Source organism: Diplotaxodon limnothrissa, linkage group LG10 (assembly GCF_057381915.1).
Source record: "Diplotaxodon limnothrissa isolate DT_005_m linkage group LG10, D_limnothrissa_male_GT1.1, whole genome shotgun sequence".
Classification (NCBI taxonomy): Eukaryota; Metazoa; Chordata; class Actinopteri; order Cichliformes; family Cichlidae; genus Diplotaxodon; species Diplotaxodon limnothrissa.
This window is the reverse complement of record NC_140605.1, coordinates 32,729,844-32,743,165: the sequence shown is the minus strand read 5'-3', so window position 1 is coordinate 32,743,165 and position 13,322 is coordinate 32,729,844. Positions and strand designations below refer to the sequence as shown.

Genomic DNA, 13,322 nt, shown 5'->3' with positions numbered 1-13,322 from the left:
TCTTTCTGCTGTTGCTGCTTCTTCCTCTTTGCGTTTATTAGGTGAGAACCTTCAAATGGGCACTGCGCCACCCATCGAACCGGAGAATATAAAGTGATAAGATGACATGCTGGGGTACATTTGTTTCCATTTTTGGATATTTTCATCTTTATTTATTTTTTGCTTTCAAATATATTTTTACTTTGAATTCCCTAACGTCTAGATGGTTTCACTTCAGACACTTCAGGATTACCTTTAAATTTTTTTGTTGTGCTTTAACTCAGATATTCATATATCTACTTCTTATAACATATACATTAATAAATTTCACTGGTAATCTAATTGTAATGTTGTAAACTGTGAAAGAGGTGCTTTTACATTGATCTGGATAATCCCTCCACCATAAGAACTATTTTCTACCAAAGACACAACCACAGTGAAAACAGTCAATTAGCCAGACTGAAAAATTGAAATGATAATTTCTATAAAGGATTAACAAAAAACATGTCTGGTTTCTCATCAGACCAAGGATTCTGTCACGAGATTAATTTAGTCACGAGAAGCCAAAGAAAGTATGTGCGCACACAAAAAGTCAAAAACCACTGACAACATGTAACCCTGCAATTTAAACACAAAAAGCTTGAAGGAAGCACATTTATTTGAATCTCATCTCAGTAATATGCCATAGCGTACAGTATATTGCTCCATATTACTCCGAAACCATAAATTTACATGCCCACAACACTCAGCTGTTAGCAGTCCTCTATCTTCTTGGCAGACAGAAGTTTTCATGTTGGATAGATGACAAAAGGGGAAAGCAGGCTTATAACACTGACACTTACAATCATCATGTTTGTATACCTCACTAATGAGTTTTATTTTGCTGTGCACTGCTTTTTTATTTCATTGATGGAAAAATTGATGAAACAATGGTTTTCTACATGGTACCTACAGGCTTTGGGGATGGACAGTAAGGACAAAGCAGACATGGAGTAAATTATAAGCTGTGGCAGGACAGGATGTTCAAACTTTTTTGATTGTCAACATTTGAGCTTGTACATTTTTGTACAAGAGGTAACCAATCAATATAAAGTTGGTTCAACGGGAGTTTCAAGTTAAATGATAAACTGTACAGTATAAGAAAAATGAGGTTCATTTTGAATTTGTGAACAAAGCTGCTTAAAAAGAGACCAAAAGTATAGAGCAGGAAATGAAAATAATACGTCCCTTTCAAGATTTATTATTCTATTTCTCCTAAACAAACTGCAACTCTGAATCTCAACTCAGCATCGCTTAAACATTTAGACGATTTCTTAAAGGTTTATTTAAAATGCTCTTACAGAATGCAAGGGCATTAATGTAAACTATTGAAGCTATGTGACCAGCTTGTTGGTCTTTTTTTTTTTTAAATGCTCCACGACTTTTCTATCAAATCTAGTAAAAGTGGTGCAGTCGTAAAAGAAATGTTGGCTCAAAGTCTTCTTTAAATCTGAGGCTGTCTATAGAGAAAAAGAGACGTTGGCTAGAACGAGTGCTGACATGCGATGGTGCAAAATTTAAAATTGATATTGGATGTAAACCTAGAAGGATGTGGGTTTAAAACAAAGGGAAAGAAAACTCCAAATATCATCCTTCAGTTAGCCAAAAAGCAACAGAACTGTAGGCTTATCACATTCAGTCTGCCCCTGATTTAAGGACAAGTTGCCAAAAACTAAAATTATTGTGTCTTGAAGATTTTAGCAAACACACTTAGAGTCCAGCTGCTCCAGGACCAGCAATGATTTGCTTTGCAGTAAGAGTGAAGCCTCATGTCTACATCTTACCATTTATTTTGTTAAGATGTTCTTTTGGAAACAAGTTATCACTGGTTGGTATCCTGTATGAGATGCCTGAACTAAGTGAATGAATAACACCCAAGAAAAGGTAGTGTATTTTGTGCAATGAAAGTAAAAATTGTTCTGCGTTCATTATAAATCCACACTGTTCTTCTTCTTCTGTACGCCAATGACTTCATATAACATACAGTCCAAATAAACCAGCAATGCACAGAAAGGTAACACTGTTTGACAAGAAAACATTTTCTCTCCTAATCTCAAAGTAGATTTTGTCTTGAGCTGAAAAACCAGACAACTTAAACATTTTAAAGATATGTCAGTTCTCTGCTGAGACTCTGAGCCCCAGCTTAGTGGCTGTAGTGGAGTGCAGAGGTCAGGTTAGCGGGTCACTGCTGCGTAAGCTGAACTCTCCTCTCGATGTGAGATATCTCCAGTATTGGCATAAGGAGCTGGAAGGCATCCTGGATGTAAGATGCACTGTTGGATGCCTGTGTGGGATTTAAAAAACAAAGAACACGTTAGTATGAAATATCAATCTCCAAATGTCCATACTAATGTCTGTTAATCTATATGGGGTTTTAAAACTCAAACTTCTACAAGCAGAGATCCTGATGAAGCAGGATGAAGTGGTGTGGAGGAACTAGCCAACCAATTTTAAATCAGCTTTTGCTTTTGGTCACACTTTGTATAAAACACCATAAAATCAAGTCTCAGCACAGTTTTCTCTGACTATTAGAACGTAGCTTTCGTGTTGAATAGCTGTAAATCTTCTCCTGACATCTAGTCATGTTTCAGTCATGAGCTGAAATAATATTTCTTTGACAAAAGTCTTAATTTACTCTAATATCATTGTAGCACAGTCCTTGTCAAGACAACCAAAAGTTAAAGTGCTCTGAGCAGCAGATAAATAAATTGTTTTGTTTATTTTAGCTATAGTAAATATTTTTGATATACTTTTCTTGCAATTAAGTAACAACGACAGTCAGATAACTGATTCTGTTCTGTTCTTCTGCTGAAGCAATGAGCTGATACGACTTCTTAGTTTTAAATTACAGGAAATGATTATATTGAGGTTTCTCCAGAACCCTACTGGCTGGAAAAATCAGACATCTAAAGTAAGTCATCAGGAATTTTACAGACAACACAACTAAGGAAATACAGACTAAATGAAGAAGGTTCGAGAATTGACCCCTGTGGGACACCAAATTTAAAAGGAAAGACGAGAACGCTTCTTGTTTTACACGAACGGACCTTTAACTGACATACTGAACTGCGAAGAATCCCAAAAGATGAGGATCTCTATAAAGTAGACAGTGCCAGAACCCCCGGTGTGTTGTATGTATTCGAAAAACAAAAACATTTTGGACAATTCATTAATGAACATATGTTGGCTGCAGTAATATGACAAACCTCTAAAAATACTCCTGTTATCAGGGGGTTGAGGACTTCTCCCTTCTCGTTTGACTGTAAAACAGAAAAAAATTTAATTAAAATGATCTCTCTGTGGAACAAAGAATTAGTGGTTTGGAAGAGAAAACACTGCAAAGAGAAGCATAAATTAGGGTTTGACATAAAAACAGAAAAATGTGGATGGAAACAAAATGATGAAGTTTGTGGCTAATGCAGATCTCCTTCTAAAATGATATTTATAATATAATAACTGTGAGACATCAGCTGAACTGCTTACTATGATTCCTTATCAACAGTGTGATAATATGAAGAAATAATAAACACGTGGAGGTCAGATTAACAATAAATGACATCAGTGGAAAATAAAACATCTGTTACTTTTAAGACTTTAAATTTACATAGTAAATATGAAAATCTAAGTGTGGTGGGACAAATGCTTTACAAGCATCAGGTATCAGTGACGCCCTGACGTTAAAACAGATGGATAGGATCTTGAAACTTACCCCTGCTGCTGTCAGGCAGGAAGTAAACTTCTTGGACAGCAGTGAGATTTCTTTACACAGGACAACAGTTAACCTGAGAACAGACAGCATGACAAAAGGTATACAGTTAATTAAAGTGCACAGAAAAAGTGAAATATCCCCACCCCTGAGTCCCCCGCTCATGCTGTCTTACTGTGACAGGACGCTGGCCTCTGCACTGCCATTGGAGAAAAGGATCATCTCAGCCAGTTTGTGGAAAAGCTCGATGGATCTGGCCGTCAGCTCGGCCAGACTCCTGATAGCTGCAGCATGAACCTCCTGACAAGATTCAACACACACACCATTGCTACTTGGTCAAATCCTGCAGTCAAGTATTACCCTCAAACGTCCAATACTTGCAATGTTGGACACTGAAAAAATATATATATGTTGATGATGTCAGTAAGACATACCTCCACACTATGCTTCTTCACATCCTCCTCATTTACATCTGTTTCCACATGCTGTTTGGTCAGCTCACTAATCAGGCTGGCGGAGCTCTTACAGGCCTGTTGGATGTTAGCAATCATACTTTAACAGGAAATTGGCGAGTTGAGAATTAGCAGTTACTGTAAATCAGAAAGAGACCAGTCTAATAGATTTAAAAGCTATGAGTGTATCTGACATATTTCTGTTACTTTTCCCATCAAATTAACGACAAGGGAGACAAGTTAAGGTCCTTGTAACATTTCGAATAATGAGTCAGAAACTGGCAGGAATATGATTCTGCACAGTGAATTGTTTGAGCTGTACCTTGCTCAGTTTGTCTGCAGTTGCAGAAACACTGAGGCCCTCCATGGCCTCCTTTAACTCCCTCTCAAACTCTAATCCGTCTTCATCTGCAATTAGAAATGCACCATCATTTATTTCAGGTTCTTCTTGCAGCTGTGAAACTTTTATAGCTGATTTAAAAGACATTACCTTTACTCTCATCAACTTCCTCATCATCGAACTCCACCAGGGAGAAGGAGCTTTTGATTTGGTCGAGCTCATCTCTGAGCTCAACCAGCTCGTCTCCTGATAGAGTCAAGAGCACCGACTTCACCTACAGCACACACAAGAGAAAATACTTTACTAGATTCCCCAGAAATGTAAAGCATAGAAACAGTGTCTTTGTATGTTTTTAGCTACAGCAGAAGTGATATTTTGGCAGAGACTTTCATTGTACCTTTGACTCACTCTCTCGAGATAGAATCTCCAGAGCTTCAAGGTGTGACAGACCCTGAAATTCATCAAACAGCATCCCGTAGTGAGCGACCACCTTCTTGTCTGAATTTGCCGAGTCTTTGTCTGCTGACTGCAGCTCCTCTCGCTCCTTCGCCTCCCTCAGCACCTGAGAAACAAAGAGTGACAGAGTTGAGAGAGTGTGACACATGATAAGGGACACGGCTCCAGAAATCTATGTCATCCACTAAGCTTTAAAGTCTTCATATATATATATGTTCCCGCTTGTCCATTAAGTTTGAGTGAGATTTTAGGATTTTAGCTTGGTTTTGTATTTACTACCTACCTGAGAGAGAGTGGCGTTCGGTCTCATCAGTCCTTTGGTCTTTTTAAAGCCAGGATCACCTTCTGCTATCACGTCCATCGTCTTCTTCCCAATGAACTCAAGAGCATCTAGACCTCCTGTTATCACGGTCTTACCCTGTGAGGAAGCCCAGTTTAAACTTTTCTTTAAAATATGAGCTAAAATAAATTCCTAACTTTTGTCAAGTGAGAACAGTCGCACCAACACACAAGTGCTCTCTAGTTTTAAGCATCAGCTTACCGTGCTCTGGACGACGCTACTGAGTGACGACAACATTCCCATCGCACTTCCCACTGCTGACGATTCATCTACTGCTTTGTCGGGCTCCATGCTGGTGCCATCTACAGGAGAAGACACTAACGACATAAAAATCAATGTCCAAGGATTACACGAGAGAAAAAAATAATAATTTAAATGGGTCAATTCAATTAATTTCATTTTCATTTGGACAAATCTTTCCTTCACAAAGCTATGGGACTTGAAGGAACTCAGTAGCCTAAAGATGTTTAAATCAAAATGAAAGTAAAACTCTATTAATTTGCTGCTGTAACATCAGAAACGGAGTACTAAAGCAAATATATCCACTTAGCAATCTACAGGATCAACAATTTTCTGCCACACTCTGCCAGCTCCTGTCTTATCTGAAGTACCGGTGTTGCATTTTGCTTTTATATTAATTTTGAATTCTTGGCAGATCTCCATCAGCCAGTCCTCTCTGACTGAAGTGATCAACATCTGATTGGTTCATTAGCAGCAGATGAAAAGTCAAATCAAATGTGCCCATTAAAGTGTTTTGATACATCTTGATCATCTTGACTGGAGAGCCTGGCTTTATTGATCCTCCAGGTTCTAACAAACATTTTTCATATTCACAATAATGCGGCCTTACCCTTCTGTTTCTCTTCTTCCTCCACCTGAGCTGACAGTTCGGTTGGACTGGGGATTCCCAGTGATGTCTCAGCCTTCTCGATCACCTGAGTGATACCTTGGCCTAAACAGACAGAAGACATCAGTACATATAGCAGAGAAGCTTTAACAGTAACAGAATGAAAAAGGCCAAAGCAAGACTACGTTTAAACAACAAATGACTTGGTGTTGTACTATTTTTCAGAGGAGCCAACTGTGTACTTGTAAAGACTGAGTGATGTGTTGGATACTCACCCACAGTGGTCACAGTAGCTGTTGCTGTGGATAAGATGGATTTGCCCCAGCTGCCCCAGTAACCCCAGCCACCCTGAGACACGGTCGACTGATTGGATGTCTGAGAATGAGGACAGAAGGAGAAAGAAGAAAAGACACAAAACAGATGTTGTGAATGAGTAAAACAGAAAGATGACTTCAACAAGTGCCTTTTAGTGGTTTCACAGAAAACCATTAAAGATTATGACAAACGCAGCTTGTTTAAAACTCACATTTCACACAAGAATAACTATCCAACACATCAGACCATTTAGTCTAAGCCCATTAGGTTGTTAAATCATCCAATAGATAATTAGATGACATCGCACATCAGCAGGGTCATTAAGAATCTCATGTGAAAGTGTTATTGCACCCACGCTCATCAGGTATCACACTTCCCTGTGAGATAGCTTTACAGTGTCAACGACCAAACACACAAGCTTCTTTTGAAGATGTTTATGTGACATGATATGTTGCAGGATGAAAAAGAAGTCATGATGGAAATTATGGCTTCAGCTCTTCTCTTTTTGCAATCATCTTTAGTTCTTCGAGTATGAGCAGTACTTCAATTTCTACTACCTCTGCTGGCTGCTCATCCTCTTTTGGAGTCTCCTGAACTTTGGCCGCAGGCTGGGTTTCTGGCCTCCTCCTGGCTTTTCTCGTCGGAGCTACATCAGTGGAGATGTCAGGTGTGGATGGAGAGGAGCTGTCAGGGGTTCGAGCGGGAGAGACATTCTGCTTTTCCGGCGCTGCCTCTGCACCCTTGGCTGCTGCACAAGAAGCTTCACTGTCTGACATGTTACCAAATGTCTCAGTGCATACCTGGAAAGAAAGAGGAGGAAAAAAAGGCACTGCATAAACTCTGGCAATAAACAAAATGATTTGCTTGTTGCTTTGGATAGTAGCGGAAATGCCAGGTACTGGTTTGTAGTTAACTCTCTTGTGCACTTCTCACCTCATCACGTGTCAGTCGACCTTTCAACTGAGTCAGTCAACTTCACTTGTGAGTTTAATTTTTTTGTTTAATTATTATTATTATTATTATCATTATTAATAGTAGTAGTAGTGATAGCAGTAGTAGTATTCAGTTTCAATCATGAGTAAATTCAGTTCACCTCCCAGAGGAGTCCGGGTTCCTTTCTTTTTTTTCCACACTAACACACATTAAAAAAGTACTGAAAATTTTACCTTCATATTATGAATATTTTCAAATTAAAAGTCCCTTGATGTACATGGGCTGGGATTTCAATTTGTGTTACTTTTTCAGAATTTTTAAACCTTCATAACTTTATAAGTACATTTATAACTTTATAAGTTTTTACAGTTAAAAAGAAAAAAACAAAACAAAAAACCCAACGACACTTAAACTTGGATAAGATCTGCAATCGAAACATTTCAACAAAATCACAGCTTCAAAATCAGGATTTTATCAAAATGTACGTACAAAAGAAATGAAAAAAGAAAAGAAAGGTAGAAAAAAAAGAGACCTTTTATATGAAATTAACTGTTTTAAGGGGGGGGGGGTGATACATTCTAATGTCAGGGAGATAATCACTAATTTCAAAAGACTTAGTCTTGTAACAGTGACTCCAGTAAATCAAACTTGTGAGGGAATCTCTGCGTCTTTTCATAAAAACAGAAATATTTTGACCGGGGCTTCACAAGAGGAAGAAACACTACATACTGCTCTGTTCATAAGCTGTTCTACTCATAAAAACGAGGTGCACTAAATGTTTCTTTAGCTTGGCCCTTAACCAAGGCTTTAACCAACTCTAAGGAGATGTATTTTCTTATGGGTTTGAAGCAGAAGCTTTTCACATCTCCAAGCGTTAAATCGTGGAGCTGTCAGGACAAATCTAATTATTCTTACAATATGAGATTAATGCATTAATCCGACTTTGCATTGCTTTTAGCTATCCATGGGAGCTGGAGGTAGTGATGCTGAATCATATATAAGTACATAGAAAGTCCAAAGTGACAAAGAAAACAATCATCACACAGAAGAAAAAGTAGGAGTTTGTACAAGTATAAAGATAATCCATAAAAATGTGTGTGTCACGTTTTCTTGTAGTCCGTGGTAATAGTTTAGCGCTGGGATCAATACGTACTGGATGTTTACTGGATTTACTGTTAAGTTCTCCCTTTCAAAACGCTTGCTAACAGTTTAGGAGAACATCGAGTTCGTGTCTTGCAAGTATCCTTTACACGAGCGTCAGCTGTTTTTCTAGCATCGACTGCTGGTTCAACTATAATAAACTAATAATTTAATGAGAAAAAACAAGCTAACTTAAGTTCCTTGCTATTAACTCACCTTTTCTCCTGCTCAGCTGTCAAAGTCGTAATGTTAGCAGGTGACGTTAGCTCAATCAGCTAATAGTTGTAGTAGTTTCCGCTTCCAAATTAAAAATTAAGATCCGCCTTTTATTGTTTCGGTTTGCACTTTAGTATCTACACCTTTAGCAACTTCTAGTTTTCTGACAAACACTTTAATGGCTCAGATTTTCGTGCTGTGGTTTTTCCACCCGGATTAGCCACGTCATATTTTGTTTTCAAAGTCTAGCTGTTAGTCACAATGAAAAACACGAATTCCTGTTATTCTCTTCAAAATAAAAGTATGTAGCACATTGATGCTCACAAATTGACTGTAACGTCAAACGTATTAATCTTTATAGAAGAGAAAAAAACAAATGTGCTCAAAGTTTAATTTACAAAAAGTACAAACTCGAACCGAAAAGTTAGGTTAGTAGTTTAGGGTTCAGTTTTTGCAAAATTATTTTGAAATGAATCAGTCCCATTAGGGGGGTCTGTCGTCCTGGATTAAAAAAAGAAAACAAGACTTCCGGAAACGTCAAAATAAAATGCGCTTAGTTAATGTATTGCTACTTTAATAATAATAATAATAATAATAATAATAATAATAATAATAATAATAATAATGTTTAATTCTAACAACAATATACAAATACAAATGACTATTATATCCCTTGTTATTACTTATTGAAAAAAAATAGAGAAACACGATTAAAGATAAAAACTGCTAATGAATCATTGAATAAATAACAAAACGTTCAGTACATAAACTGTTTGACTTAGATTATTTCTTATAAATCGTGTAAAAATGTAAAATAAATAAATAGGCGACAGTGACGTGATCTCACCTACCTGCATGGAAGAGTTGACAGAAAACCACGCCCATTCACTCATACCTGTACTAGGAAGTGAATGGATCGGATGGATTGTGCTTCCTTGGCTGGCACACTCAAGGTAAATTACTAAAATAATTGTAAAACTTCACACTGCAGGCGAAAGCGCATCAAATCCGACTTTTTTGACCCTATGCGACCCATATCCGATCATGGTATGACGGTGTGAACAGCACAAATCCGACATCCGAACTGGGTCACTTTCGTACGTGGTACTGAATCCTATACATATCTGATGTTTTTTGCCACTTGCTGATGGTGGATTTGGCTGCCTTGGTTTCTGTGGGCAACAGGTGGGAATTTGAATGGTTTTAGTTCGAAAACCATTATCGTGCCTGGGACGCTAGTGCGGTAACAAGAACCAGTTTGTTATTTAATCAAGCTGTGTCTGACCTATGTTATATTTCTGTTTAAAACTCGGTGTATTATAGCACCACAGTACCTTTTACTGATACTTTCAGTCTGTAAACGAATTAAGGAATTGCCCACTTTTCCGATAATTTATTCTGAATTGTTAGTTTAGCGCACTCATTAAGCATCACTGTAAATGTGCCTCACGCCTGTCCCGTTCGCCGTATACTTAATGTTATAACCGAGATTTCTTTTCAGTACACTTACACAGGGTTCAGAAAAGATAGATTAAAAAAATGAGCTAAAAGTGACTTCAGAGCAAAATTATAATGTTATTCAAATAAAAGGGTGATGATTTTGTAACTTAAATGTTGGGACATGGAGAAAAATGAGATCAAGAATTCAACAAAGTGCTCTGAAAAAAAAAAAGATTAAAAAACAAACAAACAAGCAAAAAAAAAAAAAACCTCACTGGAAGAAGAGCTTAAACACAACATTTAAACTCAAGTGATTTCCTTTTAATTAAAATTGTCCTGTAAAGGTTTTATGTCCTGATGATTACTGCATAAAATACTAATATACTAAACATTCAAATTTGTGAAATGCAGACGTACATATTATAAAGACACTAAAGAGCTAAGGGCCTGTTGTCATATGACGCTACATCAGATTTGACCGTTGACTTTTCCTGTTTTGCAGGTTTGTCTCGTCCCAATGTGAGCTGAACCTGTGGCTCTTTTCAACATGTTTTTGCCTCATAATCCTCACCTCTCTCACTGGCTCGCCACATTCTTACTGCTCAATTGCTGGAAAGCAGGTGGAGCTCACAATGGGTCAGAGGTGGTGACCTCAATGCAGCGGGCTAGCATCCCACCCATCGTGGTGAAGGAGGGGTCGAGCATGCTGATTACGTGTAACGTGACCGGGACCCATGATAACATCAGCTGGTACAACTCTAAAGGACCCCTGCAGGGTGACGACGCAGGTAGGACGAGGAAATGAAGCAGCGAGATTTTGATCAGCTTCGAGTTCTTTTCGTCCTGCATGGCTTTTTTTTTTATCTGAAAGCAATCAAATGAACTGAAAAACATACTTTCAGAGTTAGTGCTCGTGCTGATATTTCAGTGGCATTTAATTCTGAAAGTGACAAAAAGGTTTTATGTAAAGTAAGACACATAAGCACTGCCTTTCAACCAGCATATCAATCACTTAGTCAATCATTGTTACTGTTTTTACCATGAATAATACTTTAGTCACAAACAGTATGTGGAAAAAGGAAGTATGCTTCATTTCATATATAAAATTTTGTGTGTTCAGACACTGAAAACTACGGAAGAGGATTAGGGCCACTGGAAAAAAAATCTGAGATTAAAGTCAGAATTCTGACTTTTTTCTCAGAATTCAGGAAAAGAAGAAAAAAAAAAGACGTACCCACTTAGTGGCCCTAATCCTCTTCCGTAGAAAACCCCCTGCTGGCCTACACTATGTGACACACTGCATCATTATTTATCTAACACAAACTGCAGAAGCAGTGTGTGATGAATTAAGTACATCTCATGATTCAGTAGTTTGCTGAACCACCTTTAACAGAAATAAATTGAAGGTCCGTTCATAGCAGTTTAGTCCGGTTGAGGTCCGGACTTTGGCTGGGCCTGTGCAACTTGTGGATTTGCTGCTGTGCTTAGGATCATTGTCCTGTTGCATGAGCCAGTTTTGGCCTAGTTTTAGCTGTCAAACAGTTGGCCTTTAGCAAACAGTTAGTGTGAGGTGTTTAACAAAAATCAAATACAGCTTATCAGCACAAACATGATGCTGGGTATTATTGCCAAACACATCCACGTTGGCCTTGTCTGTCTAAAGGACATTGTTCCCGAAGTCTTTGAGTCTGTTCAGATGTAACTTTGCAAACCTAACTCATGCTGCCATTTTAATAATTGGACTTCCATGAATTTTAACATAATATCCCGATGTGCTATAATGTGTTACACGATGTTGTATTTAAATAATTGTAGACCCAGGACACTGGCATTGAATAAAACCACCTTCTGTATTTGTACACTTGTTACCATGTCACCAAAAGGTCTCTGTAGGTATTTTAATTTTCAAATACTAAAGAAATCCAGAAATTGTCATTCTGGTTGACTTGCTGAACTATTTGTCAGCAGGTGACAGAGATGTGTACTGATTAGAGTTTGGAGAAAAAGAATGACTGCCTTCTATTTCTTGTCTTTGACAAATTGCCTTAGGTAATGCTGCTGATTAAGGAGATGAAGGAGATTTGAACGTTTTAATGAGAAACTTTGTGGTAAAAGTAAAAATATGTTGTGCGTTATTGCCGCAGGTGGAAGGTGGCAGATTCAAGAGGAAGGCATCCTGAACATCACCGAGGTCTTGTTTGAGGACCGCGGCAGCTACACCTGCGTTGCCTCGAGCGCCAGCGGCGGCACCCAAAACTACACGGTGACTCTTCGCGTTGCCTACTCTGACAGTGGCTTGGGGCTGCATTTCGTCGTTGTGTGCCTGGTGGCCTTCACCATCACCATGATCCTCAACGTGGCCCGCCTGTGCATGGTCAGCAGCCACCTCAAGGAGATGGAGAGGGTCATCAATGAGTTCTTCCGGACAGAGGGCACAGAGAAGCTGCAGAAGGCATTCGAGGTTGCCAAGAGCATCCCCATTGTCACTTCAGCCAAGACGGTGGAGCTCGCCAAGGTCACGCAGTTCAAAACTATGGAGTTTGCCCGTCACATCGAGGAGCTGGCCCGCAGCGTGCCTTTGCCGCCACTCATCCTAAACTGCCGGGCGGTGGTAGAGGAGACGGGGGAGACCGGGAACCCTGCGTCAGAACACATAGAGTCGACTGTGGCGAGAGGGAACAGACAGATTACTGCCCCCCCCAACCCCGACAAGGATGCAGAGGAGCAGGCACTGCTTTCAAGCAAAGGGCAAAGGAATGATGGAGGTGGTGACTACGTCAAAGTGTCTGTCCATACAACTTCTGAGAAGACCGTCAGTGAGGATAGAGGACCCGCTCATGTGCTCCCACCAGGCACACGAACATCTGTGTGATATAAGTAATGTGAATCCCATCAAAAACTAATTTCTGATTGCAAATTAGTGATCAAGAAATTGTTAAATTGTGCAGCTGATTATTAGATAACATTCTTATCTCCTCCCTTTCTTATTTAATTGTGTCACCAAGTCTTGTATTGAAACATCTTGTTTATGATAAGTTATGAATTCATCTGTGGACATTAAAATACTGTTTTCCTTCCTGCTTAAAACTGAATTTCCTTCATTTTGCACATCTATTCCT

General features: G+C 38.8%; 2 protein-coding genes across 3 annotated transcripts; one reads left to right on the top strand and one right to left on the bottom strand.

Annotated features, from left to right (window-relative positions):
- Positions 1-634: 634 nt before the first annotated feature.
- fam114a2 (family with sequence similarity 114 member A2) lies at positions 635-8,999 on the bottom strand. Of its 2 annotated transcripts, none has more exons than XM_085364116.1 (14): positions 8,764-8,999; positions 7,032-7,274; positions 6,435-6,534; positions 6,163-6,264; positions 5,514-5,629; positions 5,256-5,390; positions 4,914-5,078; positions 4,667-4,790; positions 4,499-4,584; positions 4,159-4,254; positions 3,900-4,024; positions 3,728-3,800; positions 3,225-3,278; positions 635-2,302 (listed from the first exon to the last, which is right to left on the bottom strand). In XM_085364116.1, the coding sequence occupies exons 2-14, from the start codon at positions 7,248-7,250 to the stop codon at positions 2,201-2,203; spliced, it is 1,497 nt and encodes a 498-aa protein (XP_085220242.1). In that variant the 5' UTR covers positions 7,251-7,274; positions 8,764-8,999; the 3' UTR covers positions 635-2,200. The 2 variants fall into 2 exon arrangements, with proteins under 2 accessions (XP_085220242.1, XP_085220243.1); XM_085364117.1 differs by having other exon boundaries at positions 5,514-5,614.
- A 1,751-nt stretch (positions 9,000-10,750) lies between these two features.
- LOC146624753 (microfibrillar-associated protein 3-like) lies at positions 10,751-13,075 on the top strand. The gene is made up of 2 exons (XM_085364115.1): positions 10,751-10,991; positions 12,348-13,075. Exons 1-2 carry the CDS (start codon positions 10,751-10,753, stop codon positions 13,073-13,075), a joined length of 969 nt encoding a protein of 322 aa, XP_085220241.1.
- The last annotated feature ends 247 nt before the right edge of the window (positions 13,076-13,322 follow it).

Excerpts from the sequence above, each read along its gene's own strand:
- fam114a2 (XM_085364116.1), bottom strand. The coding sequence starts at position 7,250 with ATGTCAGACAGTGAAGCTTCTTGTGCAGCAGCCAAGGGTGCAGAGGCA. Across the intron at positions 5,630-6,162 it reads GGAAGAAGAGAAACAGAAGG|TGTCTTCTCCTGTAGATGGC; the intron begins GTAAGGCCGCAT and ends TTATGTCGTTAG. Across the intron at positions 4,025-4,158 it reads TGAAGAAGCATAGTGTGGAG|GAGGTTCATGCTGCAGCTAT; the intron begins GTATGTCTTACT and ends GAATCTTGTCAG.
- LOC146624753 (XM_085364115.1), top strand. The coding sequence starts at position 10,751 with ATGTTTTTGCCTCATAATCCTCACCTCTCTCACTGGCTCGCCACATTC. Across the intron at positions 10,992-12,347 it reads CCTGCAGGGTGACGACGCAG|GTGGAAGGTGGCAGATTCAA; the intron begins GTAGGACGAGGA and ends TTATTGCCGCAG.